The sequence below is a fragment of the Hyperolius riggenbachi genome, chromosome 9 (assembly GCF_040937935.1).
Source record: "Hyperolius riggenbachi isolate aHypRig1 chromosome 9, aHypRig1.pri, whole genome shotgun sequence".
In the NCBI taxonomy this organism is placed as follows: Eukaryota; Metazoa; Chordata; class Amphibia; order Anura; family Hyperoliidae; genus Hyperolius; species Hyperolius riggenbachi.
Window position 1 is genome coordinate 282713985 of NC_090654.1, and position 24264 is coordinate 282738248.

Sequence of the window (24264 nt, forward strand, 5' to 3'; positions counted from 1 at the left end):
AGCTGTCTGTCCTCTATCGCCGTCTGCCGGCTCTTGTGCTTGGCAAAACTCTGGGTTCCTGTATGTCACATGACATACAGGAAGTATGCTGTGCATTAGAGCCTGCAGGAGTCGAAGTGGATAGATGGGCATCGCTGGAAGCTATGTCCAGAACTCATGCAGCTTGGGGGACAGAGGAGGCACAGAGAGACACAGAGCGGGCACAGAGAGAGACACAGGAGACACAGAGGGAGCACAAAAAGAGACGGGGCACAGAGAGAGACACAGAGAAAGACAGAAAGAAACAAAGTGGGCACAGAGACACAAAGGGGGAAAGAGAGACCCAGAGGAGGCATAAATGAGGCAAAGGGGCATAAAGAGAGACAGGGGGACAGAGGGGAACAAACGGGCAACGAGGGGGAACAAAGCTTGATTTGAAGGAAATCATGAATTGAATCGAAATCACAATTTCAGACAGAAATCGCTCAATTGAATTTTTTCCTAAAATCGTTCAGGCCTACTGGTAACCCTGCTAACACCCCCCCCCCCCCACACACACACACACACACACACACACACACACACAACTCTTACCTAAATAAAACTCACCACTGGCCCCCATTCACTGCCTCTGTCTAACTGAACAGCAGAAGCAGTCCTGGCTTTAGGGTTGTGTGCCCAGTTCACCAGCTGTACCTCACCAAAGCAGGTGCTGCAGCTGGGAAATGGCGCCGTGACCACATGCTCTGCGCCAGGGATGCCCTGTTTATGCAGCGCATTGCTGTGTCGCCTCCAAAGCGTGGAAGCCAAGCAAGCTGCCCTAAAACGCACATTGCGAAAACACTTTGCCATGTACATAATAATCAACGTGGGGAGAATTTTTCATAGTTGTTTCTTGTCAGCGGAATCACACTTTAAATATTCTTGACAAAAACCATAATACTTATCCCTTCAGTGCTCTTAAGACTTTTAACACGGCCTTGCATCGCTAATGGAGGAGCTGTCAAATGGGAAGGCGGGGCCGGTGATTAATATCGAGACCTCCAAGGGCAATGAATAATAATTTGTCTTTTCCGATTCCGCTCGGTCGCAGCAGGTGCCCAACGCAAACCTTCCGAACGTGTCACATTCTGTGCAAAGGGCACAAAGCAGTGGAAATCAGAGATCTGGGCAACTCTTATCCTGCAAAAAAATCTAACCATTTATCAAACTTGAGGATCCATTATTCCGCGCAGCGAGACAAGACGGAGAGACCGAGCCGAGACAATGGCGGTGGCGGGCGCGTTTGTGTGTGGGAAGGTCATGACGCCAACCATTCAACGCAAGAAATAAAGGGGGGAAAAACTGCGGCAGTCATGTAAAACAAGGCAAAGGTACTCCGCGGGAAACGCATTGTGGCAGATTTTTTTCTTTTATTCGTATTAAACGGGGATCAGGCGGAGATAATCCATTTTTATGCCTCGTGTGGTCTTTTTTGACTTTTTTGCCGGTTGACACGGAAGGTCAGGAACGCGGGATGCCTCGTCAGGTTTTAAAATAGACGCCGTGGCTTAATTCTGAAAAATATAGTTTGACGAACTGACGCTGGGAAAACTTCTGTGGCGTGTGCAGCCAAGGCTTATACATCAAAAAAGGCGCCTGGAACAAAGGGCGCAAGGGATTGCCACTAGTAGGATATCGCTACAATTAACGATATTCTACTACTGGATTTCGAGAGTAAAAGTAACGGTACTGTTTACTGATATTTTACTATGGCTAACCCTAACCCAACTCTCACACAGAACCCTCCCTTTACCGATGCCTAACCCTATGACCCCCCCCCCCGGTGGTGCCTAACCATGACATCCCCCTGGTGGTACTCAACCCTAAAATCCCACTTGGTGGTACCTAACCCTAACACCCCCCTGGTGGTACCTAACCTAACCCTAAGACCCCCTTGGTGGTACCTAACCCTAAGACCCTCCTGGTGGTGCCTAACCCTAAGATCCCACTTGGTTGTACCTAACCGTAAGACCCTCCTGGTGGTGCCTAACCCTAAGACCCCTCCCCTGGTGCTTAACTCCTCTGGGGACGCGTAAACCTGCCACCCTCCTAAAACTTAAAACCGCTGCAAAGCCGCAATATGTGACAAGGAAGCTGATTAGGGGCAGTGGAAGTAAATTTCGGCGCACGATAGCATCGCGTGCGCCGGGGGCTTGCGGAAATCTAAAGAGCGCCCTCTACGCAATTCCGCAATTAACATTTCCACAACCCCCGGTGCCTTTCACTGCCACTAATCGGACACCTCTGTGTGCTGAAATTTACCTTCCTTGCCACGTATTGCGGCCATTATAAAGGAAGACAAAGAAGGTAAATTTTGGTGCCAGGAGGCAACTGATAGTGGGTGCTGCCGTGTGCACAAATTTCCGTCCTTTGCTGCAAATCACGGTTTTTATCATAGCGCCTATGGCGGTACCGGTTTTTTTTTCCCATAAGGCCTTCTGCATCCTCTTTTCCCCATTCTGGGCTTATAGTCATAATTCTGCAGGCTGCGTGTCTGCTGTATACAGAGAGCTATTCAGTGCAGGCCGCAAAGATGAGCATGCGAATGGCACGTTTTTCGGCAAGGTGATGGCTTGCTTCTGCACTTGTTTGAACTTGCCACCCGAAAAAACCTTCAGTGTTTGTACTCTAAAGCTGCATTCACTGTTGCTAAGCTGTTTTGGGGTTCATTCGCAGAGATGTTTACTGGTGTTTGCCAAACGTTTGCCGTCACATCCTGGTTTAAAACATCAGCGTTTACCCAATAAGACTTGAGTCAGAGACATATGATCTACATGCTTGTTCAGGGTCTATCGCTTAAAGAGACTCCGTAACAAAAATTGCATCCTGTTTTTTATCATCCTACAAGTTCCCAAAGCTATTCTAATGTGTTCTGGCTTACTACAGCACTTTATACTATCACTGTCTCTGTAATAAATCAACTTATCTCTCACTTGTCAGACTTGTCAGCCTGTGTCTGGAAGGCTGCCAAGTTCTTCAGTGTTGTGGTTCTGTGATGCATCTCCCCCCTCCTGGCCCCTCTCTGCACACTGCTGTGTGTTATTTAGATTAGAGCAGCTTCTTTCTTCTCTCTTATCTTTTACAAGCTGGATAAATCGTCCTCTGAGCTGGCTGGGCTTTCACATAGTGAGGAATTACAGACAAGGGCAAAGCTGTTTGCAGGAAGAAAAGAGCAGCCTGAAACTTCAGTGCATGAGAGATGCAGGGGGAAAGAAACACACAAATGATCTCTTGAGATTCAAAAGGAAGGGTGTATACAGCCTGCTTGTGTATGGATGTATTTTCTATGTGTGGACATACTGTACATCAACCTACTTCCTGTTTTGGTGGCCATTTTGTTTGTTTATAAACAAACTTTTTAAAACTGTTTTTAACCACTTTAAATGCGGCGGGGAGCGGCGAAATTGTGACAGAGGGTAATAGGAGATGTCCCCTAACGCACTGGTATGTTTACTTTTGTGTGATTTTAACAATACAGATTCTCTTTAAAGAGAACCCGAGATGGGGGAATTAAAATAAAATATACATACAGTACCTGGGGTTTCCACCAGCCCCCTCTAGGATTATTGTTCCTTTGCCATCCTCCTCCGCCTCTTTTTTTGCCTGAAATAGACCCCGGACCAGAGGAAAGTCCCCTGGTCCGGTGGCAAACTGTGCATACAAGGAGGCGTGTGCATGTGACGGGAGCTCGCAGTGGGAGAGGAGCGCGCGCGGCCCTGACTGGACGACTGGCCAGTTGCGGTCCAACGAAGAGGTCGGAGGAGGACAGTGTAGAAATGATAAGCCTGGAGGAAGCCCGAAGTATGTATATTTTCTATTTAATTCCTCTTTTCAGGTACACTTTGTAGTATTAGAGTATCAGCAGGACTGCCAGGCAATGTGCATTGTTTAAAAGTAAATAAATATGTCAGCCTCCATATCCCTCTCACGTCACTTGTGCCTTAAATGACTCCAGGGAGCGTGGAAATCATCTGTCGTTAAATTCGGTTGTTTCAGTCCGTTGGACGTTCAGCGATTGAAATCTAATGAAATCTCGTCTTTTTTTCCCCCCTGTAAATAAGTTGTAAAGTTAAATTATATGTCATCTCGGTCCTTCTTGTTTTTTTCTTCGTACGCTTGTTCCTTTCTTTCCTCTTAATCTTCATTTTTCTTCTCGCAGTCCATCTCACATCTTTAACAAACTCGCTGTCAGCGGCGGGCGGCTCTTATATAATTGCGCAGCCGAAGCCATCAAACGGGGCGAGGGTAATTATTTTCTTGCAGAATCTGATACATTTGAAGAGGATGTTAAGCGGCTCACCAATTAATACCGCTCGACGGGCAAAGACGGCGGCCGGCGAATACTGGAGCGCGGCGAAACGCATTGTCAGATGCTTATGTAAGGTTGGGGTGTATTTTTGGCTTAAAAATAAAACACAATGCTTAGGGGAATATAATTATAACCGTAAAGCTTCAAGTGTAAACGGCTCCTGTTTCCTTTCATCTCCCGGGAGCCGCTAAACTCATCTCGCTTTCCGTTTGAAGGCGATTTAACCCATTTTCATCTTACATCCGCCCATTATTTTTTTTAAAGAGTACTTAAAGAACAACTTTACGGAAAGATAGTAGCAGGGGGGAAATAAAATGAGACTTTCAGCAGTGAGAAGGAAAAAAAAAAAAAAAGAACATAGATCAATAAATGATTGATACTCGCCGTTCACCATTCATTCATGTTGTTTGATCCACCGTGAGCCTGCAGGTTAGCATCTTTAGTGCTGGAAGACAAAAACAACAACAGACAGCACAAAATTCCATTATGTAGAAACACACCCACTAATAGTGTGTGGAACTCCTCCCAGAGTGTGATGTCATGGCCATGACAGTTTCCTGTCTGTAAACCTCGTTGCATTGTGGGATAACTGTTGTGTCTGTGTGTGTGTGTGTATAGATAGATAGATAGACAGATAGATAGATAGATAGATAGATAGATACACAGAGGGGGATACTGCTTGATTGGCAGTTGGCCACAACAGTTATCCCACAATGCAACAAGGTTCACAGACAGGAAACAGTCATGGCCATGACATCACACTCTGGGAGGAGTTTCACCTCAGTACTGGCCACACAGTTGTCCCTGATGATCTATTCAAGAAAAGGAAAATATTTCTCATGGGAAAGGGGGTATCTCCTACTGATTGGGATGATGTTTATTCCTGGGTTAAAGTTCCTCTTTAAAGAGAACCCGAGGTGGGTTCTAAGAATCTTATTAGCACAGAGAGGCTGAGTCTGCATATAATGCCCAGCCTCTGTTGCTATACTGTTTCCCTCCAGGCTCACCCCCCCACGCTCTGCTCTGCCCCCCATAAATCACACAGCTGTGCTAGGGACACGCAGCGTGTCACAGCCGGCTGTTTACCTCTGCACTGTCACTCTCCGCCACTTCCCCGCCTCCTCTATACCTCCGCTCCCCATCTGTGTCCTTTCCCTCCAATCAACAGGGAGGGAAGGGACGCAGGCGGGGAGCGGCGACATAGAGGAGGCGGGGGAGCGGCGGAGAGTGACAGTGCAGAGGTAAACAGCCGGCTATCGACACATGTCGCTGCATGTCGCTAGCACGGCTGTGTGATTTATGGGGGGCAGAGCAGAGCGCTGGGGGAAAGCCTGGAGGGAAACAGTATAGCAACAGAGGCTGGGTATTATATGCAGACTCAGCCTCTGTGTGCTAATAAGATTCTTAGAACCCACCTCGGGTTCTCTTTAAAGTTTGATTCCAGAATTTATTTTTTTAGCTTTGTTTTGGTAGGTAAGGAAAGAGTTTAGGAAGTATTGGAGGTTATTGCTGTCATTGCTCACGCTGGAAAAATACTTGTTCATTCCTTAGGGCTCGTATACACTACAAGAGCTTTTCAAAGCACTTGTGATTTTAAAAGCTCTTGCTAATCCCTTATCCTATGTGAGTGTTCACACTGGAGAGATGTGATTTTGTAAAAATCCATCACAGGATTGCAGCTTTTAAAATCTCTGGCGTTTGAAAAGCTTCTGTAGTGTGAATCAGCTCTTAGAGGACAGTGAAATATGGACAGCAATAAAAAAAACTGGGGATTCTAGGGCCTGGTTGACATTGGTCTAAAAACTGTTTAAAGTAACGGATGAGAACGGATCCAATGTTAACCAATGGATCCATTCACATTTGTCCGTTCAGCCGCATGGGTGCAAGTTAGAGTCTGCAGCAATTTTTCTGGATCTACGCATACATATATATAGTGGTATGCAGTAGAATCCCTTTATAGTAAACTCAAGGGGCCTGACCAATGATCCCTATATCAGTATGTTGCTGATAGTACCAGGCGCTTGGCATAGTACCAGACCTGTTTTGTATATGCTTCATCTTCTTGCCTGAGGAAGTGGGTCACTCTTGCGAAACGCGTTGTATTTTACTGAAGTTTGTAAATAAATTGTTTTGCTGAAAATTGATCTGCATTTTCTTTTGTCTGCCCGGAGGCGGTAAGTCCACCACTACCTCCTCATTTTTAAATGTTTTAGATCTTTTTATCCTACTGGGGCCTCTGTATCCATACTACGTTGCTGTATATTAGTATTCAGCCCTGCACTCCCAGTGATGCTTGGCCTAGGCTAATTAGCTATGCTGGCCCAACCAGGTCTTCCCATCTTACTTGCCACACCCCCCCCCCCCTCCTCAAGCCCCCAGGCTGTGCAGAGTGTAGGCAGCAGAACTTACAATCACCTGTCCATCGGCACGTTGCAAAAATTCAGCCAGCCAGTGATTGCGATTTGGAATAAAAACGAATTGCAGCAGTGGAAAAACAGCACTGGGATTTACATATTAATCGCAGGGCTGTACCGATCGCCAAAACGCGATCGATCTGATTCACAGCGAGTGGAAAAGGGCCCTATGGGAGTTCATAAAAATTGCGTAACAATCGCGGTACTATATGACTATCTTGTGATTCCTCTATGCTGCATGAAGCTCCTCCCCCGTATCTTCAGGAAGTCTCAAGCATGATCACACCGTGAATAACGACGATCACACGTACAGTCGTGGCGCAACGCACAGAGAATCGCATTTGTAAGATAGTTGCAAATCGCGTTCAGATTGCAGCAGGTTAGCGATCGCCATTTGCGGCGTAATAAGGCGCTAGTGCAGATTTCATCCCGAAATAACCTTGTGGCGTGACAGCCGGCGTACAGCGACGGTGACCTCAAATTCCACCTCTCATCGCTGACAAAGTCATACAAAAAATACAAAATATTCTATTCTTCTATTTATGGCGCGTTCCTGCAGGCCTTCACATCTCCGCCACCCGGAGGAGCTGCCAGTGTTTTTCCTATTGTAGAAAACACACACTGTGGCTGTGGCAGAATAATGCATAGAGCCGGCACATCATTCTTTTATGTCCTGTGCGCAGATGTCGCTGCAGGGATGGAGGCAGAGAAGGTGGATATGCTTCCTGCGGGGAGAGGAGGGGGACATCGGCAAGGGGGGAGGGGGCGGCCTTTCACTCAAATGTCCCGGTTCAGGAAGAGGTCTTATACACATTTTACAGAACTTTTTTTTCAAAGGGAACCTGAACAGAGTCAAATTATTTAAAATAAATACATGAAGTACCTGTGAATGAACATTACATACTTACCTCCCTGTCACTGGCCCTGGAAAGTCCTCCAGTCTGGGGCATACCGCACATGCGTGGGCTAGCTGCACGTGCTCCCACTGCCTGCTTAGGCATAGGACGCTCCCGGTGGTGGGAGTACGACGCGGGAGCGCGCGGCGGGACTGGAGGACTTTCTGGGGCCAGTTGCGGAAGCATGAGGAGGCGGAGCAAGACGGTGAGGGAGTGATAAGCCTGGAGGGGGCTGGAGGAAGTACATTTTTTTTTAAAGGACCTCTATCACGGAAAAAGTAGGCAATTAACCTCCTTAGCGGTAAACCCCAGTCAGGTTCGGGCTGGAAATCTGCAGCTTAGAGGGATATCCCCGAGCTGGATCCATGGGAAGTGTGTAATGTGCAGGGCTGCCGCAGATCTACCTAGTGGTATGATTTTTAAAGAGGAACCGTCGAGAAAATCTGAAAATGTAAAACACATACAAATAAGAAGTACATTTCTCCTAGAGTAAAATGAGCCATAAATGACTTTTCTCCTATGTTGCTGTCACTTACAGTAGGTAGTAAAAATCTGACATTACTGACAGGTTTTGGACTAGTCCATCTCTTCATAGGGGATTCTCAGCAAGGCTTTTATTCTTTATAAAGACATTCCCTGAAAAAGATTTATACAAAGATGCTGGCCAGCCTCCCTGCTCGCTGCACACTTTTTTGGCAGTTGGATGGAGCCAACATGCACTAAGTGCTTTTAAAAAATAAAGAAAACCCTGGGAACCCCCCAAGAGAAGATGGGTTAGTCCAAAATCTGTCGGTAATGTCAGATTTCTACTACCTACTGTAAGTGAGAGCAACATAGGAGAAAAGGTAATTTATGGCTCATTTTACTCTGGAAGAAACATACTTCTTATTTGTATATGTATACATGTATTTTAAATTTTAAGATTTTCGCGCCACAGGTGAAACAATTGCACCGCTTTTAGGACCTAAAATCTGGAAATAATCATGACGCTAGGGAGGTTAAAATCTGACAGAACTGACAGGTTTTGGACTAGTTCATCTACTCATAGGGGATTTTCCGGGTTTTCTTTGTTTTCAACAGCATTTCCTGAACAACCGTTTCAATGCCAAAATAGTAAGATACCAGCCAGCCTCCCTACTCACTTGCACACTATTTTGTCAGTTAGACTTTGCAACTGCTGTTCAGGAAATGCTGTTGAAAACAAAGAAATCCCTGAGAATCCCTCCATGAGAAGATGGACTGGCCCAAAACCTGTCAGTCCTGTCCTATTTTAACTGCCTACTTTTTTCATGATTGTGGTCCTTTAAAACGGAATTGAAATAAACAAATAAAAAATAAGAGTTTCACTTACCTGGGGCTTCTGCCAGCCCCCTGCAGCCGACGTGTGCCCACGCCGCTCCACAACGATCCTTCATTCCTCCGCCGCGGCTCACTTTCACTTGGCACAGTTGGAGTGCACTGCACCTGAGTGGCCCTGGCGGCGCGCGTCCTCGTTCAAGCTCCCACAGCCAGGAGCATATGGCGCAAGCGCAGTAGAGATTTTCTCATACTGCGCCTGTGCAAGACACTCCTGGCTACAGGAATGCGTACTAGCATGGTCAGGGCGCAGTGGAGGTCGCCTTAGAATTCGGCTTCCGCTGCGTGAAGAAAATTTAGGAGGAGATCGCTCCAGGATATCAGAAGCAGAAGCTTCAGGTAAGGGAAATATTTTTTTGTTTATTTCAGTTCCACTTAAAAGAGAGACTGAAGCCATTTTAAAAACTAGTTTTTAACTTTTATTTAGCTTAAAAAGGAACTCCAACCAAGAATTTAACTTTATCCCAATCAGTAGCTGATACCCCCTTTTACATGAGAAATATATTGCTTTTCACAAACAGACCATCAAGGGGCGCTGTATGACTGATATTACGGTGAAACCCCTCCAACAAGAAGCTCTGAGGACCGCGGTGCTCCTGGCAAACTGCCACAATGTAACAATGTTCACAGACAGGAAATAGCTGCTTACAGCTGTCTCTAACGGCCAAAACAGCTATCAGCAGCTACATAACCTGCCCACAGTAAAAATGTCACCATGTAATAAATGTCAGAATGTAAATCGGGGAGATGAAAGATTTTACAACGGGCAAACACTGACTAAATCATTTATACATAATTATTGTAAAAACGAAGCACTTTTTTTATTACATTATTTTCACTGGAGTTCCTCTTTAAGGAATATGGTCACTGCTAAAACACCGCATTCCCCGCAACAGAACGAGGGTTTTATAACACCCAAATCCCCGGGGCAAAAACCGGGGAGCGCTTCCTGGTAGAGGCAGAGCTTACCGCTTTAGCTCTGCCTCTACTCGCATCAATCTCAACGGATCTCCGCCTCCTCCCGCTCCTCTCACTCTTTTTTCACTGTGAGGCGCAGGGAGAGGCGGAGATCCGCGGACAGATGGAGGCAGACCTACAGCACTAATTTCTGCCTCCACGGGTAGCGGAATCCACGACTTTGAAAATCGTGGATTTTTGCCCTGGGGATTGGGGGGATATAAAACACTCGTTCTGCTCTGGGAATGTGTCGTTTTAGCAGTGACCATCATCCTTAACATGGAATATAACCCTGCCTTTCAACTTTGCTCTAAAACATTATTTACAGCATATTATATGCAACCAGCATTTTTTTTTTTACTAGACCAGCATTGGAAGGGTTACACACAGAGCTTTAAAGTTCCGTGGAGAGAAATGCAGATGCATCCGAAGTTTAGATAGATACATTTAAGTAAACACAATGTAACAAGTGGTGAATGTTACACACTCTGGCTGTCCTCCAGCTCCTGCACAGTCATAGAGTGTGTGTCACATTCCACACTTGTTACATTGTGTTTACTTAAATGTATCTATCCAAACTTCGGATGCGTCTGCATTTCTCTCCACTGAACTTTAAAGCTCTGTGTGTAACCCTTCCAATGCTGGTCTAGTAAAAAAAAAAATGCTGGTTGCATATAATATGCTGTAAATAATGTTTTAGAGCAAAGTTGGAATGCAGGGTTATATTCCGCTTTAAGCTAAATAAAAGGTAAAACTAGTTTTTAAACTTGCTTCAGAGTCTCAGGTTCCCTTTAAGGCATAGCCCCCTCTAGGTATGGAAAGCCCCCTGTAAGTCACCTTGTGTGCTGCAGAAGCTCGGCTGTGCCGTGAGCGGTGAGATTTGGCCCCGGTGACGGCCGGTCTCAGCAGAGGCGCCGCAGGAGTCTTCCTGCTGCAGGTCAGGTCTTCATTTTTCATTATCTATCCCGTGCTGCGGCGGGTTCATAACTCTCCGAACGCTTCATCTGTTTAGAAGATTTATACCGCAATGCCTCCCTCGGGATCCGGCAGAAGAGGCCTTGTGAGCCGGCTGCGCCTACAGCGGTAATTACCGTATCAGGAGAGGCATCGGAAGGGGATGTATCTATAACCTTCAATCCCGCTCACTGCGCAGCTCACAGATAATGCGAATGGATTGACTAAAGCCTTGTGCATGTAAGAAACGTCAGAAAAACATCAGATTTCCCCATTTCGGATGACAGTCATAAAAAAAGTAGCTAAACAATAATGAGGAGCGACCAATATGGGGTATTCTGCCCGATCCAACTGGCGGATCAACTCAGATGCCTATTGGGCAGCTTTTGTTCAGTCGGCCGGTGTGTACGAGTCATTCAGACGACATTGCTCTGCAACATTTACGCATGTCGTGTGAAATATCACTTTCCGATTGCACACACAGTTTTTGAATGACCTACTGTATTTTTCGGCACATAAGATGCAATTTTGTACTCCCCATAATGAGGAGAAAAGGTCCCTGCGTCTTATATGTCGAATACAGGGAGTCCCCAACTTACGAACACACGCCGACACGAACCTCTGACCCACCACAATGTTGTTGACTCCCTGTATTCTCCCCGTGTGTCCTTCTCCTCTACCCCCCCCCCCCCCCGGTGTCCTCCTCTGCCCCCCATGTATTAGTATATGCAGTGGCAGCATGGTTCACCTTATCCATGGCTCCAGCGGCGATCAGAGACCTCTCCTCTCTCTCACTGCGCCCCTAGTGCCGGCTTCTGCTGATGACACGATCAGCAGAAGCCGGCACAAGGGGAGCCATAAGGGAGAGGAGAGGTGGCTGGAGTCGAAGGATCAGGTGAGCTTTGATGCCGCTGCATATACTTATACATGGGGAGCTGAAGAGGACATGGGAGACAGAGTGGGACACGGGAGGGGGCAGAGGAGCACACATGAGGTACAATGGGGACACAATAATTGGGGGGAGAGCATCTACAAGACGCCTTGGACCATGCATGCACCAGGTTTAGTATTTTTTTCTCCCATTTTTTGCCCTCTAAACCTAGTTGCGTCTTATAGTCCGGAGGGTCTTATATGCTAAAAAATACAGTAATTGTTTGGAATATTGGTGTGTGGATAATGTCTGTCAAACTACCCGTGGTTTCTTTTTGACGGGAAATATCTGAGCGACATCGTTGGTTTGTGTGCAAAGACTTTTTTACCTAGCTTGTCGTAAACTGAAATTTACCGAGTAATTTTACTAGACTGAATATTGATGTAGAGCTCAACTCCAGACAAATTTGTTATTTTTAGTTTGATAAAGTGAGGAGAGGTTAGAATTTGGCATCTTACTGAGAACCCAAGAGAAGCCCAGTGGCGTTGGAATTAGCACTCTTGCCTTGCAGTCAGGGCACTCTCTGCAGGGAGTTTGTATGTTCTCCCCAGGTCTGTGTGGGTTTCTTCCGTGCACTCCGGTTTCCTCCCACATCCCAAAAACAAAATGATAAGTTAACTAGCTTTCCCCTAAATTGGCTCTAGACTACGATACATGTATTAGATTGTGAGAAGATGTACTAAATAACTTACTGTGTAGGCCCGGCTGTGCTCCCAAAGGTGCAGTACAGCTGCTAGAAGAGTGTGGAATCCAACAGGACCCTATCAGATACTTATGGGGAGGGGGGGGGGGACTGCAATCACCTACGGAGGAGCAGAGGACGGTGCGGGAAGCCTCTGGAGCAGGGGTAGGGAACCTATGGCTCGGGAGGCAGATGTGGCTCTTTTGATGGCTACATCTGGCTCACACACAATCATTAGGGGTTGATTCTCTAAGCTACATGGCTCAAGCAGCGCAGCTTAATGTGGCAACGCAAATCAAATTTTCAAAGCAGTGCACGCTACTGCTGTAACATGCACCACAAACTTACTCGTGCTCCCTTAAAACTAACGGCCACTCCAATTGTCCTACCCTGGATCCTGTCAGGTCCAGTGACTTTGTAGGACGAGATCCCTGCACTTTGATTGGCCCAATTGGCTGTCTGTCACTTGGCAGGCAGCCTATTGGGCCAAAGTGCGAGGATCTCATCCTACAAAGTGAGTCAACCCCCAAGTCAGCTAAATTATTGTACAAGCTGTTAGTCTGTATTTCTCCTGTCTGGCTCTCGGGGGAAATTGCTGATGTTGCTGAAACTCAAGAGAAGCTGAAGACGTGTCTGACGTGTGTGTACCCAGCATTACCCACGTAAGCTGCAGAATCAATTTCTTGTAAGCGAGAGCCAATATCTGCAAACCACAAGCTCTGTGTATGCTGCTTGTGTTTCAGCATGGCATGCAGCATATACATTTTGTATAGGAAATCTACCAGTGTTTCCCCAAAAAATAAGACATCCTCTGAAAATAAGCCCTAGCTGATCTTTTGGAACAAAAATTAATATGACAGTGTCTTATTTTTCGGGGAAACACGGCAAGTATCTTTTTTTTTTTTTTCGTTTTACATTCACTTTAACAATCAGTAATTTCACATATCCTCTTCGGTGAAGCAATTAGAATGCAGAGAAGAACAAGGAAAAGTACACCGCGTTCATTCTTCTTTTCCCTAAATAATCGCCGCTTTTGCATTCAACGCAAGTTAAGATAGAACAAATCCTCCATCCTGCAAAAACATTCAGAGCATATTGAGTTAGTAACTGAGCATTTCTCCTGTGATTTTTGACTTCAGAACAAGAAAATATTGACAGTTATCAGAGAATATATTTACTTTTTAACACATCTGGGCTCCTCCACCCAGACACGGTACGCAAACGTGCAAATATAACCTTTTCCCTTTTCCCCTGCTGTCCCTGGAGAGATGTAATTAGATACTGTAAGATCCAAGTACTACCGTGTTTCCCCGAAAAAAAGACACCCCCTGAAAGTAAGCCCTAGTTGAAATTTCAAGCATGCCAAAAATATAAGCCCTACCCTGAATGTGAGCCCTAGTGGCAGTTACTGTTGGGAAAAAGTGGCAACTTGTGTTATTACTGTACCATTATGTATCCTGTCCTCCACTGTGTCTTCCCTGTCCCCCATGTCCTCCTAGTGTCCTCTCCGTCTTCAACTGTGTCCATCCTCATTGCAGCACTATCCCCGTGTCCTCTGATGCCCCCCAGCTCTATGCCTGTGTCTCCAGTGCAGCTTCAGCTTCAGGCAACTTGTAGCCTATTGGAGCTGATGGTCTTGCAGATGGGACCATGGCTACATCATTGGGTAAATCACTGCACTCGCTGCTACGCTGTTAGTGCATTGATTGGCCCAATAACAGAGCCATGGTCCCGCCCGTGTGACAATCGGCTCCAATACAGTACAAGCTTCAGTACAGTACAGTACAATGCACATGCAGGGGAGGCAGCCAGCAGAGGGGACACAGCGGTGCAGTGCCGATTGGGCACCAGTACTGTCATCTCAGCACACAGCAAGGCTATCACCTGTGTGAAGGGATGACAGCGCAGGTGCCTGAACAGTACACCTTGTTCATAAAAATATAAGAAATATAAGACATCCCGGAAAATAAGCCCCAGGACATCTTTTAGGGCAAAAATATAAGACACTGTCCTTTGGGGAAGGAAACACAGTAGGTGCAGTGAACTAGGAGTCCAGAGAAGCTGGAGGGGGAGTCTGGAAGGTATTGCTGAGGAGGGAGCTTGAGTTTAGGTGGAGGACTGCCTGGGGAAAGAAGGTGTTCCTGTGCCTGGAGGTTTTTGGTGGAGATGATCCTGTAGTGCCGGCCTGAGGGGAAGAGATTAAAGAAATGGCTGCCAGGGCAGGAGGGTTCAAGTTGTTATCCTTTTGGCCCTGGACCAGGGAGGAGAGAGGAACAGGAAGGAGAGAAGAGAGGTGAATGGGGAGTAGAGAAAAGGGAGAAATAGGGAGGAGAGAAGAAAGAGGAACAGGAAAGAGAGAAGAGAGATGAACGGGGAGGAGAGAAGAGGGAGAAATGGAGAGGAGCGAAGAGAGAGGAACAGGAAGGAGAGAAGAGAGATGAACAGGGAAGGAGAGAAGAGGGAGAAATGGAGAGGAGCAAAGAGAGAGGAACAGGAAGGAGAGAAGAGAGATGAACGGGGAGGAGAGAAGAGGGAGAAATAAGGAGGAGCGAAGAGAGAGGAACAGGAGGGAGAGAAGAGAGATGAATGGGGAGTAGAGAAGAGGGAGAAATAGGAGAGAAGAGAGAGGAACAGGAAGGAGAGAAGAGAGATGAACGGGGAGGAGAGAAGAGGGAGAAATAAGGAGGAGAGAAGAGAGAGGAACAGGAAGGAGAGAAGAGAGATGAACGGGGAGGAGAGAAGAGAGAGGAACGGGAAGGAAAGAAAAGAGATGAATGGGGAGTAGAGAAGAGGGAGAAATAGGGAGGAGAGAAAAGAGATAAATAGGGAGGAGAGAAGAGAGAGGAACGAGGAGGAAAGAAGAGGTAGAAACGGAGAGGAGAGAAGAGAGAGGAACCGGAAGGAAAGAAGAGAGTTGATAGTGGGAAGAGGAGCACTGCTATAGCTATATCTGACCCAGTGGTCCTGCCTTCACAATCTGGCTCTCATACTCACACTAGCCTGTTTCTCCTACTTCCAACTCGTTACATTTAAGAATGTTTTTGTTTGTACACCGTCTTCCATCTCCCCCCCCTCACAACGTGTGACATCGTAACGAGATAATCCAGGGCAGGAGGGTTCAAGTTGTTATCCTTTTGGCCCTGGACCAGGGAGGAGAGAGGAACAGGAAGGAGAGAAGAGAGGTGAATGGTGAATGGGGAGTAGAGAAAAGGGAGAAATAGGGAGGAGAGAAGAAAGAGGAACAGGAAAGAGAGAAGAGAGATGAACGGGGAGGAGAGAAGAGGGAGAAATGGAGAGGAGCGAAGAGAGAGGAACAGGAAGGAGAGAAGAGAGATGAACAGGGAAGGAGAGAAGAGGGAGAAATGGAGAGGAGCGAAGAGAGAGGAACAGGAAGGAGAGAAGAGAGATGAACAGGGAGGAGAGAAGAGGGAGAAATAAGGAGGAGCGAAGAGAGAGGAACAGGAGGGAGAGAAGAGAGATGAATGGGGAGTAGAGAAGAGGGAGAAATAGGGAGGAGAGAAGAGAGAGGAACAGGAAGGAGAGAAGAGAGATGAACGGGGAGGAGAGAAGAGGGAGAAATAAGGAGGAGAGAAGAGAGAGGAACAGGAAGGAGAGAAGAGAGATGAACGGGGAGGAGAGAAGAGAGAGGAACGGGAAGGAAAGAAGAGAGATGAATGGGGAGTAGAGAAGAGGGAGAAATAGGGAGGAGAGAAAAGAGATAAATAGGGAGGAGAGAAGAGAGAGGAACGAGGAGGAAAGAAGAGGTAGAAACGGAGAGGAGAGAAGAGAGAGGAACCGGAAGGAAAGAAGAGAGTTGATAGTGGGAAGAGGAGCACTGCTATAGCTATATCTGACCCAGTGGTCCTGCCTTCACAATCTGGCTCTCATACTCACACTAGCCTGTTTCTCCTACTTCCAACTCGTTACATTTAAGAATGTTCTTGTTTGTACACCGTCTTCCATCTCCCCCCCCTCACAACGTGTGACATCGTAACGAGATAATCCATATTATCCCCTTGGCCGCGGTCGGTGGTTGATATGTGGCTGATGGATGTAAATGCAGATGTTTCATGCAGGAGTTGTAATTGAGGCCCTCGGTCTCCGAGCTCCAGTCATGCAAATGTTGATGCGTTGAAAGTGAAATGTATCTCTTTACCCTGCTGGAGGAAAATCAGCCTTTCCGCCAGTCGTCCGCACTGTAGCTATTTGTGCGCGCCATAAATTATGTAAACACTCATTTTCTTTTTACCGCCATTCTGCGCACAAAATGTTCTGCGAGACGGTAATAGAAAAAAAATCCTTAACAAACTTCAATTGAATTACAAGGCGTAGCAATCGGATCGGACCCCGATGGAATATCAATGCCGCAACTTTCTCAAGAAGTGATAAACCTGACTTGACAAAGAAAAACTAAAGACCAATTTTGAGCGGTTTCATTCGGTGTGAAAGCAAACTAAATAAAAGAGAAGAAAACAACAACAAAACACTGAAGTTCCAACACCGCAGAATAAAATAATATGTTGGCCGCACCCTGGCAAGACTAGCTAAGGGGGATTATAAATCCAATGGCGCGTTGGCCAGTTCACGAATAAGGTTTTTAGCCATTGGTCTGGTGTTGTTGCAGACAGTCCAGATCTGGACATCACTACATTTATAAACAGGTCCTCAAAATTGCTAAATACTTATTATGCTATTGTAGACAATAGATATACCATATCTTTCTGACCATAAGACACTCCTGACCATAAGACACTCCTGACCATAAGACACTCCTGACCATAAGACGCACCTAGGTTTAGAGGACAAAACCAGGGGAAAAAATATATACTAAACCAAGTGCATCCCTGGTGAAGGGGCATCTTGTGGATTATACCCCCTTTGTATCTCATGCTCCCATCATCCTCCTGTGTCCTATATGCCCCTTTGTGTCCCTCCTGTGTCCTCCATGTGTTTCCCTCTGTCCTCCTGGTGTTCTCCTCTATTCCTCTTTGTGTCCCTGTGTCCTCTGTTTGGCCCCCTGTGTCCTCCTCTGCATGGGCACAGTACAGGGAGTCCCCGACATTACAGCGGGTTAGAGGTTAGTATTGGCAAGCATTCACAAGTCAGGAACTCCCTGTATTTGGACTATAAGACGCAGTGACGTTTTTTCCCCACTTTTGGGGGAGAAAAAGTGAGGCCTCTGTGCCCCCACCGCCACTCTGACCCCACCGCTATGCTGTAGCCCCCTTGGGCAGCTCTCTCTCCCTAGCCGCACCCCCTGCCGCTCCCCCGCCTCCCTGCACGTCTCTCCTTCAGAGGTCACGAAAGTGAAAGTGGGCCAGTGCAGCCCACAGGAGTGGCATTTTTTGCAGCTACCTGATCCACTCAGCACCCCCTCCCCCCCCCCCCCCCCCACACACACACACACACACATGGATCAAGTAGCCTACTTTTTTTTTTAAAATCTAGGATCCCACCTCAGGCTCTCTTTTTTTTTTAACTAACTTTATGTGAATGATACGGGTAGCAGCAATCATTCACTACTATTAGAAGAGTTCACATGCGTGGTCGCGCGAACGGTGGCATTGTACACTGGACGTACCTCATACATCCAGGAACACAGAGAGGTACAGATCTGGTCGCATGAGGTACGCCAAGAAATTGGAAGAGGTTAAAGGACAACTGACGAGAGAGGTATATGGAGGTTGCCATGTTTATTTCCTTTTAAGCAATACCAGTTGCCTGGCTGTCCTGCTGATCCTCTGCCTCTAATACTATTAGCCATAGCCCCTGAACAAGCATGCAGCAGATCAGGGGTTTCAGACTTTAAAGTCAGATCTGACAAGACTAGCTGCATACTTGTTTCTGGTGTTATTCAGATACTACAGCAGAGAAATAGACCAGCAGGGCTGCCAGGCAACTGGTATTGATTAAAAGGAAATAAATATGGCAGCCTCCGTATACCTCTTACTTCAGTTCCCCTTTAAGTGCTCTGAGATAGTTTTTTTTCTTGTGTCATTTTCTTCCTTTCGTTTTCCAGTTTGTATATTTGGACGTCAGTTTTTTCACCCGTGTGTTCAGTTCCCTGTCCCCATCCTTTGGTTTCGTTTTGTTAGGTTAATTAGAACGTTTCTTGTGTCAATGTGACCTGAGCCTTATGCACAACTAAAGAAAACTAATTTAGGAGTTCTTTGGCAATGGACAAGATTTCTATAATAGTGATTCTTCATTTATTGGAAGTGCACAAAGTCCTGAGTGTTGCCTATCTGCACTCTTTGAAATAAATATACTGAAAGCACTGGGCTGGCCGGGTTCGGTGGGTCTGTTTCCTGTTTTGATGACAGTGCAGTGTTACTGAACAGACCAGGATTATGGTTGCTGTCCGTGTGCAGACAGCAGGGTGATGAGAGGTACACACAGCTCTTATAAATACCCGGGAAGGGAATAGGGTGGACTAAATGCTATATTTCACATTGAACAGGAAGATGATGAGACTGCCGAGCTATACAGCTCCAGTGCTGACCACAAAGAGTTGAACTCTCAGCAGCAGAGGAAGGAATCATGTGATCAGCTCTGTGCTAGGAAAGCAAGACCTCATTCTCCTGGCAGTAAGGAACTAGAGAACCCAGCAAACCTGGTGCTTTTTTTTTGTATATTTACTCTACAAAGTGGATCCAGGCAATGCACAACATTTTGTCCATAGCCAATTAATGCATTATTAATGAGGTTGATTATTTCCTTTTGTGCATTAGTGGTAACCAATTTGCACTAACCAGAGTTTGGTAAGTAGGGTTCAGAGTAGGTGTGTAACAATAGTCCCCACAATACCCCGGCGATCGTGGAGTGGCGCACTCCTCCTCCTCACCTGCATGCAGAGTAGCACAGGGAGCGGTGTAATATTTACCTGCTTCAGAACTAAGAGTCTCCACCATGCTTCACAGTTGCACACTCTCTGCTGTCATCCGCCGGCTCCAGATCACATGACCAATGTGAGTCACATGATCATGAGGCGGTAGGAGCAGGTAAATGACTCCGCTCCCTGAAATACTCTGCAGTGGTGTGCGGAAGTTTGGGTCCCGTGACAATTTTGTAGGTGGGACACCTAGATTGTTGGTGCGCCCCTGTTTCATTGTACTGTACAGATTTCTCTTCTACATACCCTAATTTACTGGCCCCGGTCTCCATCATCTAATGATGTTATAAAGATAAAAATTAGCATATGTACCCCCCCCCCCCCAAAAAAAAGACAGTGTATTTTATTAATATTTGCTCCAAAAGAGGTGCTAGGGCTTTTTCAGTGATGTCTTCTATTTCTATGAACACGGTGTACTGATCAGGCACGGTCATCCCAGCAAACAGGTGATAACCTTGCTTTGTGCTGGGATGACAGGACCGGTGCCCCAATCGGCAGCACACTGCTGTGTCCCCGCTGCTGGCCGCCTCTCCCTCCTATGCATTGTACTGTACTGGAGCTTGTACTGTATTGGAGCCGATGGTTTTGCAGGTGGGACCATGACTCTGTTATTGGGCCAGTCACCACACTCAACAACCATCCTCTTTGCCGCACTGTCCTCATGTCCTCCAATGTCCCCCAGCTCCATGCCTGTGTCCCCAGTGCAGCTTCAGGCAACTTGTGTTTTTGTTGGAGCCGATGTTCTCGCGGGCGGGACAATGGATCTCTGTTATCAGGTAGCACAACCCTTACCTTTTATAGATTTGTATATTTTATGTCTTACCGGCATTTGCAAATTACTATAATAAAGAAAACCCCCAATACAAGCATAGTATTTATGCTGTCAGGTCTCGGTGGTGTAACTTGCTTGCTTGCGTATCTTTTTCAGGTGTGGGACGGCGTGGACAGCGGGAGGTGCTTGCGCACAATTCACAGTCACCGCATGGCGGTGCGTGATGCTCAGTGGTCTCTTTGTGGTCAGAAGATTCTTTCGGGCGGTTTTGACTCCATTTTGCATCTAACGGATGTGGAAACAGGTTAGTCATTTTTAAAAAAAAAAATTTTTTGCAGCTTAATCTAGCAGAATTTGCAATCCACTAACAAAGACCTCTCATGGCGTGATATCTCAAAATATAACATTTCCAGTTCTAAGCCAGCGCTCACACTTCTGAGAGTGCTCGCTTACAGGACTAAACTTTTTTTTTTTTTGACTGTGTCCATCTTGTGGCCAAATAGTAAAACTACATCTACATTCATTTTATTTTTTTTAATAAATACTATTTATTACATTTAAAATTAACTGTTTAATCCCCACACAAAAATACCCAAATAATTTTTTTATTAAAAAAAAATTACAATAAAAAAAACAAAAATAGTCACCTAAAGGTCTGAACTTTTTTAATATGCATGGGAAGAGGGTATATTACTAATATTTTTTTTATATTAGCTTGCAAATAGTGATGGACGCAAAACTGAAAAAATGCACCTTGATTTCCAAATTAAATTGTGTAATAACTGGGACAAATGGGCAAATAAAATACATAGGTTATAATTATGGTAGCATGTATTATTTTACAGCTATAATGGCTGAAAACTGAAAAATTATGATTTTTTTTTCCACTTTTTTTCTTAATATTCCCGTTAAAATGCATTTAAAAAAAATAATTCTTAGCAAAATGTACCACCCAAAGAAAGCCTAATTAGTGGCGGTAAAAACAAGATATAGATCAATTAATTGTGATAATTAGTAATAAAGTTATTGGCGAATGAATGGGAGGTGAAAATTTCTCGGATGCATAAGGTGAAAAACGACTGAAGGCTGAAGTGGTTAAAGTGTAACTGTCGGGCATAAAATAAAAAATCAATTCTTTATTTTTATCTGGTAAACAAGTAATAAGGATGCTAACCAGGCAATCCAAAAGTTAAAATCACTATTACTTTTCTTGTTGATAAATGATCGTTCCCAAGTTTACCTGACTCTTATTTGGTACACACAGAATTTGGTACACAAAAAGAAAGTTGCAGGGCATGCTGGGTTGTCGTTTTTTGTTTCTCTACTTCCCCCTCAGACTTAACTAATGCAGCCTGATTGACTGAAGCCTCTTTCCTTTCTGTTTTCCCCTCCCACACCTCTGTTCCTCTCTGATTGGGCAATATGTCTCATGCTGAGACAATGCACTTTCTATAGTGGAGGGCAGGCAATGCATACACAATCAGGCAGAGGAGAGTAAGGGAGGAAATGACATCAGGATTGGCTTCAAGATAGGCACAGTTAAAATGGAGAATCCTAAGAAAGATTTTCTCTTTTTTTTTACTGTAGAAAAATCACTAAAATCCAAATGTGGACAGTGCAATACATGTGTTATGTAAGAAGAGAAAGTATTTATCTACTTATATATGTGTTTTTTTTCTGAGATAGTATGGCTGACAGCTCCTCTCTAACTGCTTTCGAGCAGAGGTGATAGACCTCACTCACCCCTGCGTGGTTCCGTGACTCTGGTGATGCTGCAGTCCGGTCGCTCTGTACGCCGGTCAGGATACAATTTCAATGTGAGCCAATCACGGTAATCACAGTGTGAAAATAGTAAAAGGACGGCTCTGGTCCTTAAAGAGGATCTTTAACCCAAGGACTGGTCTTCATCCCAATCAGTAGCTGATACCCCCTTTCCCCAAGAAATCTTTACCTTTTCTCTAATAGATCATCAGGGAGGTCTGTATTAGTGATGTCGCGAACCTCCGATTTTCGGTTCGCGAACCCTGTTCGCAAACTTCCGCGGAAGGTTCGGTTCGCGGAAACGTTTGCGAACCGCAATACACTTCAATGGGGAGCTGAACTTCAAATTTTAGAAAAATCTCTACCGGCTGGAAAAAGGATAAACATGTTTCAAGGGTTCTAATCCCTGGAGGAACACATGATTGAGTGAAATACACATCAAAAGTTCCAGGCAAAAATCTAGATTTCACATAAACCCCTATTTTAAGGGCACAGATCTCATTCAATGTTCAATTACAGGCCTACACTGCTTTACAACATCAGGCATTGTATCCCTCTCTCCCTCACTCCCTCCTCCCAGAGGAGGGTCTCATCTTCCAGGGAATTGTAGGCTTTTAAAAGCCAGCTTACATACCTTTGCTGGGAATTAAACCCAGGTCTTGGCCGGGAATTGAGCCCAGGCGCTTGGTAGTTAGCTGTCTTAACCACTATACCACAACCAACACTACATACTGTAGGCAACCTAGCATGTACCATTATGATATATCCTAGAGAAAAATGAGCTTGCTTAAAGGGATACTGTAGGGGCGTCGGGGGAAAATGAGTTGAACTTACCCGGGGCTTCTAATGGTCCCCCGCAGACATCCTGTGTTGGCGCAGCCACTCACCGATGCTCTGGCCCCGCCTCCGGTACACTTCTAGAATTTCAGACTTTAAAGTCTGAAAACCACTGCGCCTGCGTTGCCGTGTCCTCGCTCCCGCTGATGTCACCAGGAGCGTACTGCGCAGGCACAGACCATACTGGGATTGTGCTATACACTCCTGGTGATGTCAGTGAGAGCGAGGACACGGCAACGCAGGCGCAGTGGTTTTCAGACTTTAAAGTCTGAAACTCTAGAAGTGAACAGGAGGCAGGGCCGGAGCATCGGTGAGTGGCTGCGCGGGCACAGGATGTCTGCGGGGGACCATTAGAAGCCCCGGGTAAGTTCAACTCATTTTCCCCCGACCCCCTACAGTATCCCTTTACGGATGTGTAGTATGTCAAAAGCCAACTCACATTGGCCAGGAATAGAACACAGTCTCTGTGGCACAAATGGTTAGCGTGTTTAGCTGTTAACTAAAAGGTTGGTGGTTCAACCCCACCCAGGCATGGCCTTGCCTTTTGTGTTCAACAGTTGTCCGAAGAGAACCCCAGATAGCCAGGTAGATTCATCTCTCTCTCTCTCTCTCTCTCTCTAGTAGGGATGGTCACCGCTTTCCGCGTAATTTTGGGCAGAAATTGGTCATTCCATTCCGTTTGGTCGGAACGGAATTGCTTTTTCAATCCGGCAGAATTCTGAAATTGCCTGTGAAATTCTGCTGGTATCCATTGATGCCATTGAAGTGAATGTTCAGCTTAAAACCATCAAGTCCTAGAGAGAGAGAGAGAGAGAGCAAGCTCATTTTTCTCTAGGATATATCATAATGGTACATGCTAGGCTGCCTTCAGTATGTAGTGTTGATTGTGGTATAGCGGTTAAGACAGCTGACTACCAAGCACTCAGACATGGGCTCAATTCCCGGCCAAGACCTGGGTTCAATTCCCAGCCAAGGTATGTAAGCTGGCTTTTAAAAGCCTACAATTCCCTGGAAGATGAGACCCTCCTCTGGGAGGAGGGAGTGAGGGAGGAGGGAGAGAGCCTAACTAAACTCTCCCTAGCAGCGTCTGTCAGCAGCTGTCCCTTAGCTAATTAGTGCAGGCAGACTAGTGAGTAAAACGGCACAAGGTTCTTGCCCTTTATAAAGGGGGGTGGGGCTCCAGGAGTGAGTGCAGTCTGATTGGCAACAATGTGCCTGCTGACTGTGATGTAGAGGGTCAAAGTTCTACTCGATAATGCATTATGGGGCGAACCGAACTTCGGCGAACCGTTCACTACATCTCTAGTCTGTATGGCTGATATTGTGGTGAAACCCCTCCCACAGTGTGATGTCATGACCATGGTCCTGACAGTTTGCTGTCTGAGAACATCATTGCATTGTGGGAAATAACGGCTTTTTCCAACTGGCAAGCAAGCAGCATCTCCCTCTGTGTATAGAACTCTCAGTAACGAACATTCCGTA

General features: G+C 46.0%; 1 protein-coding gene across 5 annotated transcripts in view; it reads left to right on the forward strand.

Annotated features, from left to right (window-relative positions):
- WDR25 (WD repeat domain 25) overlaps positions 1 to 24264 on the forward strand; it is a 165425-nt gene that overhangs the window by 67837 nt on the left and 73324 nt on the right. For all 5 annotated transcript variants that reach the window (XM_068254701.1, XM_068254699.1, XM_068254698.1 and 2 more), the window contains exon 3: positions 20341 to 20488. In XM_068254701.1, coding sequence (XP_068110802.1) covers positions 20341 to 20488 — 148 coding nt within the window. The remainder of the gene's footprint in view (positions 1 to 20340; positions 20489 to 24264) is intronic.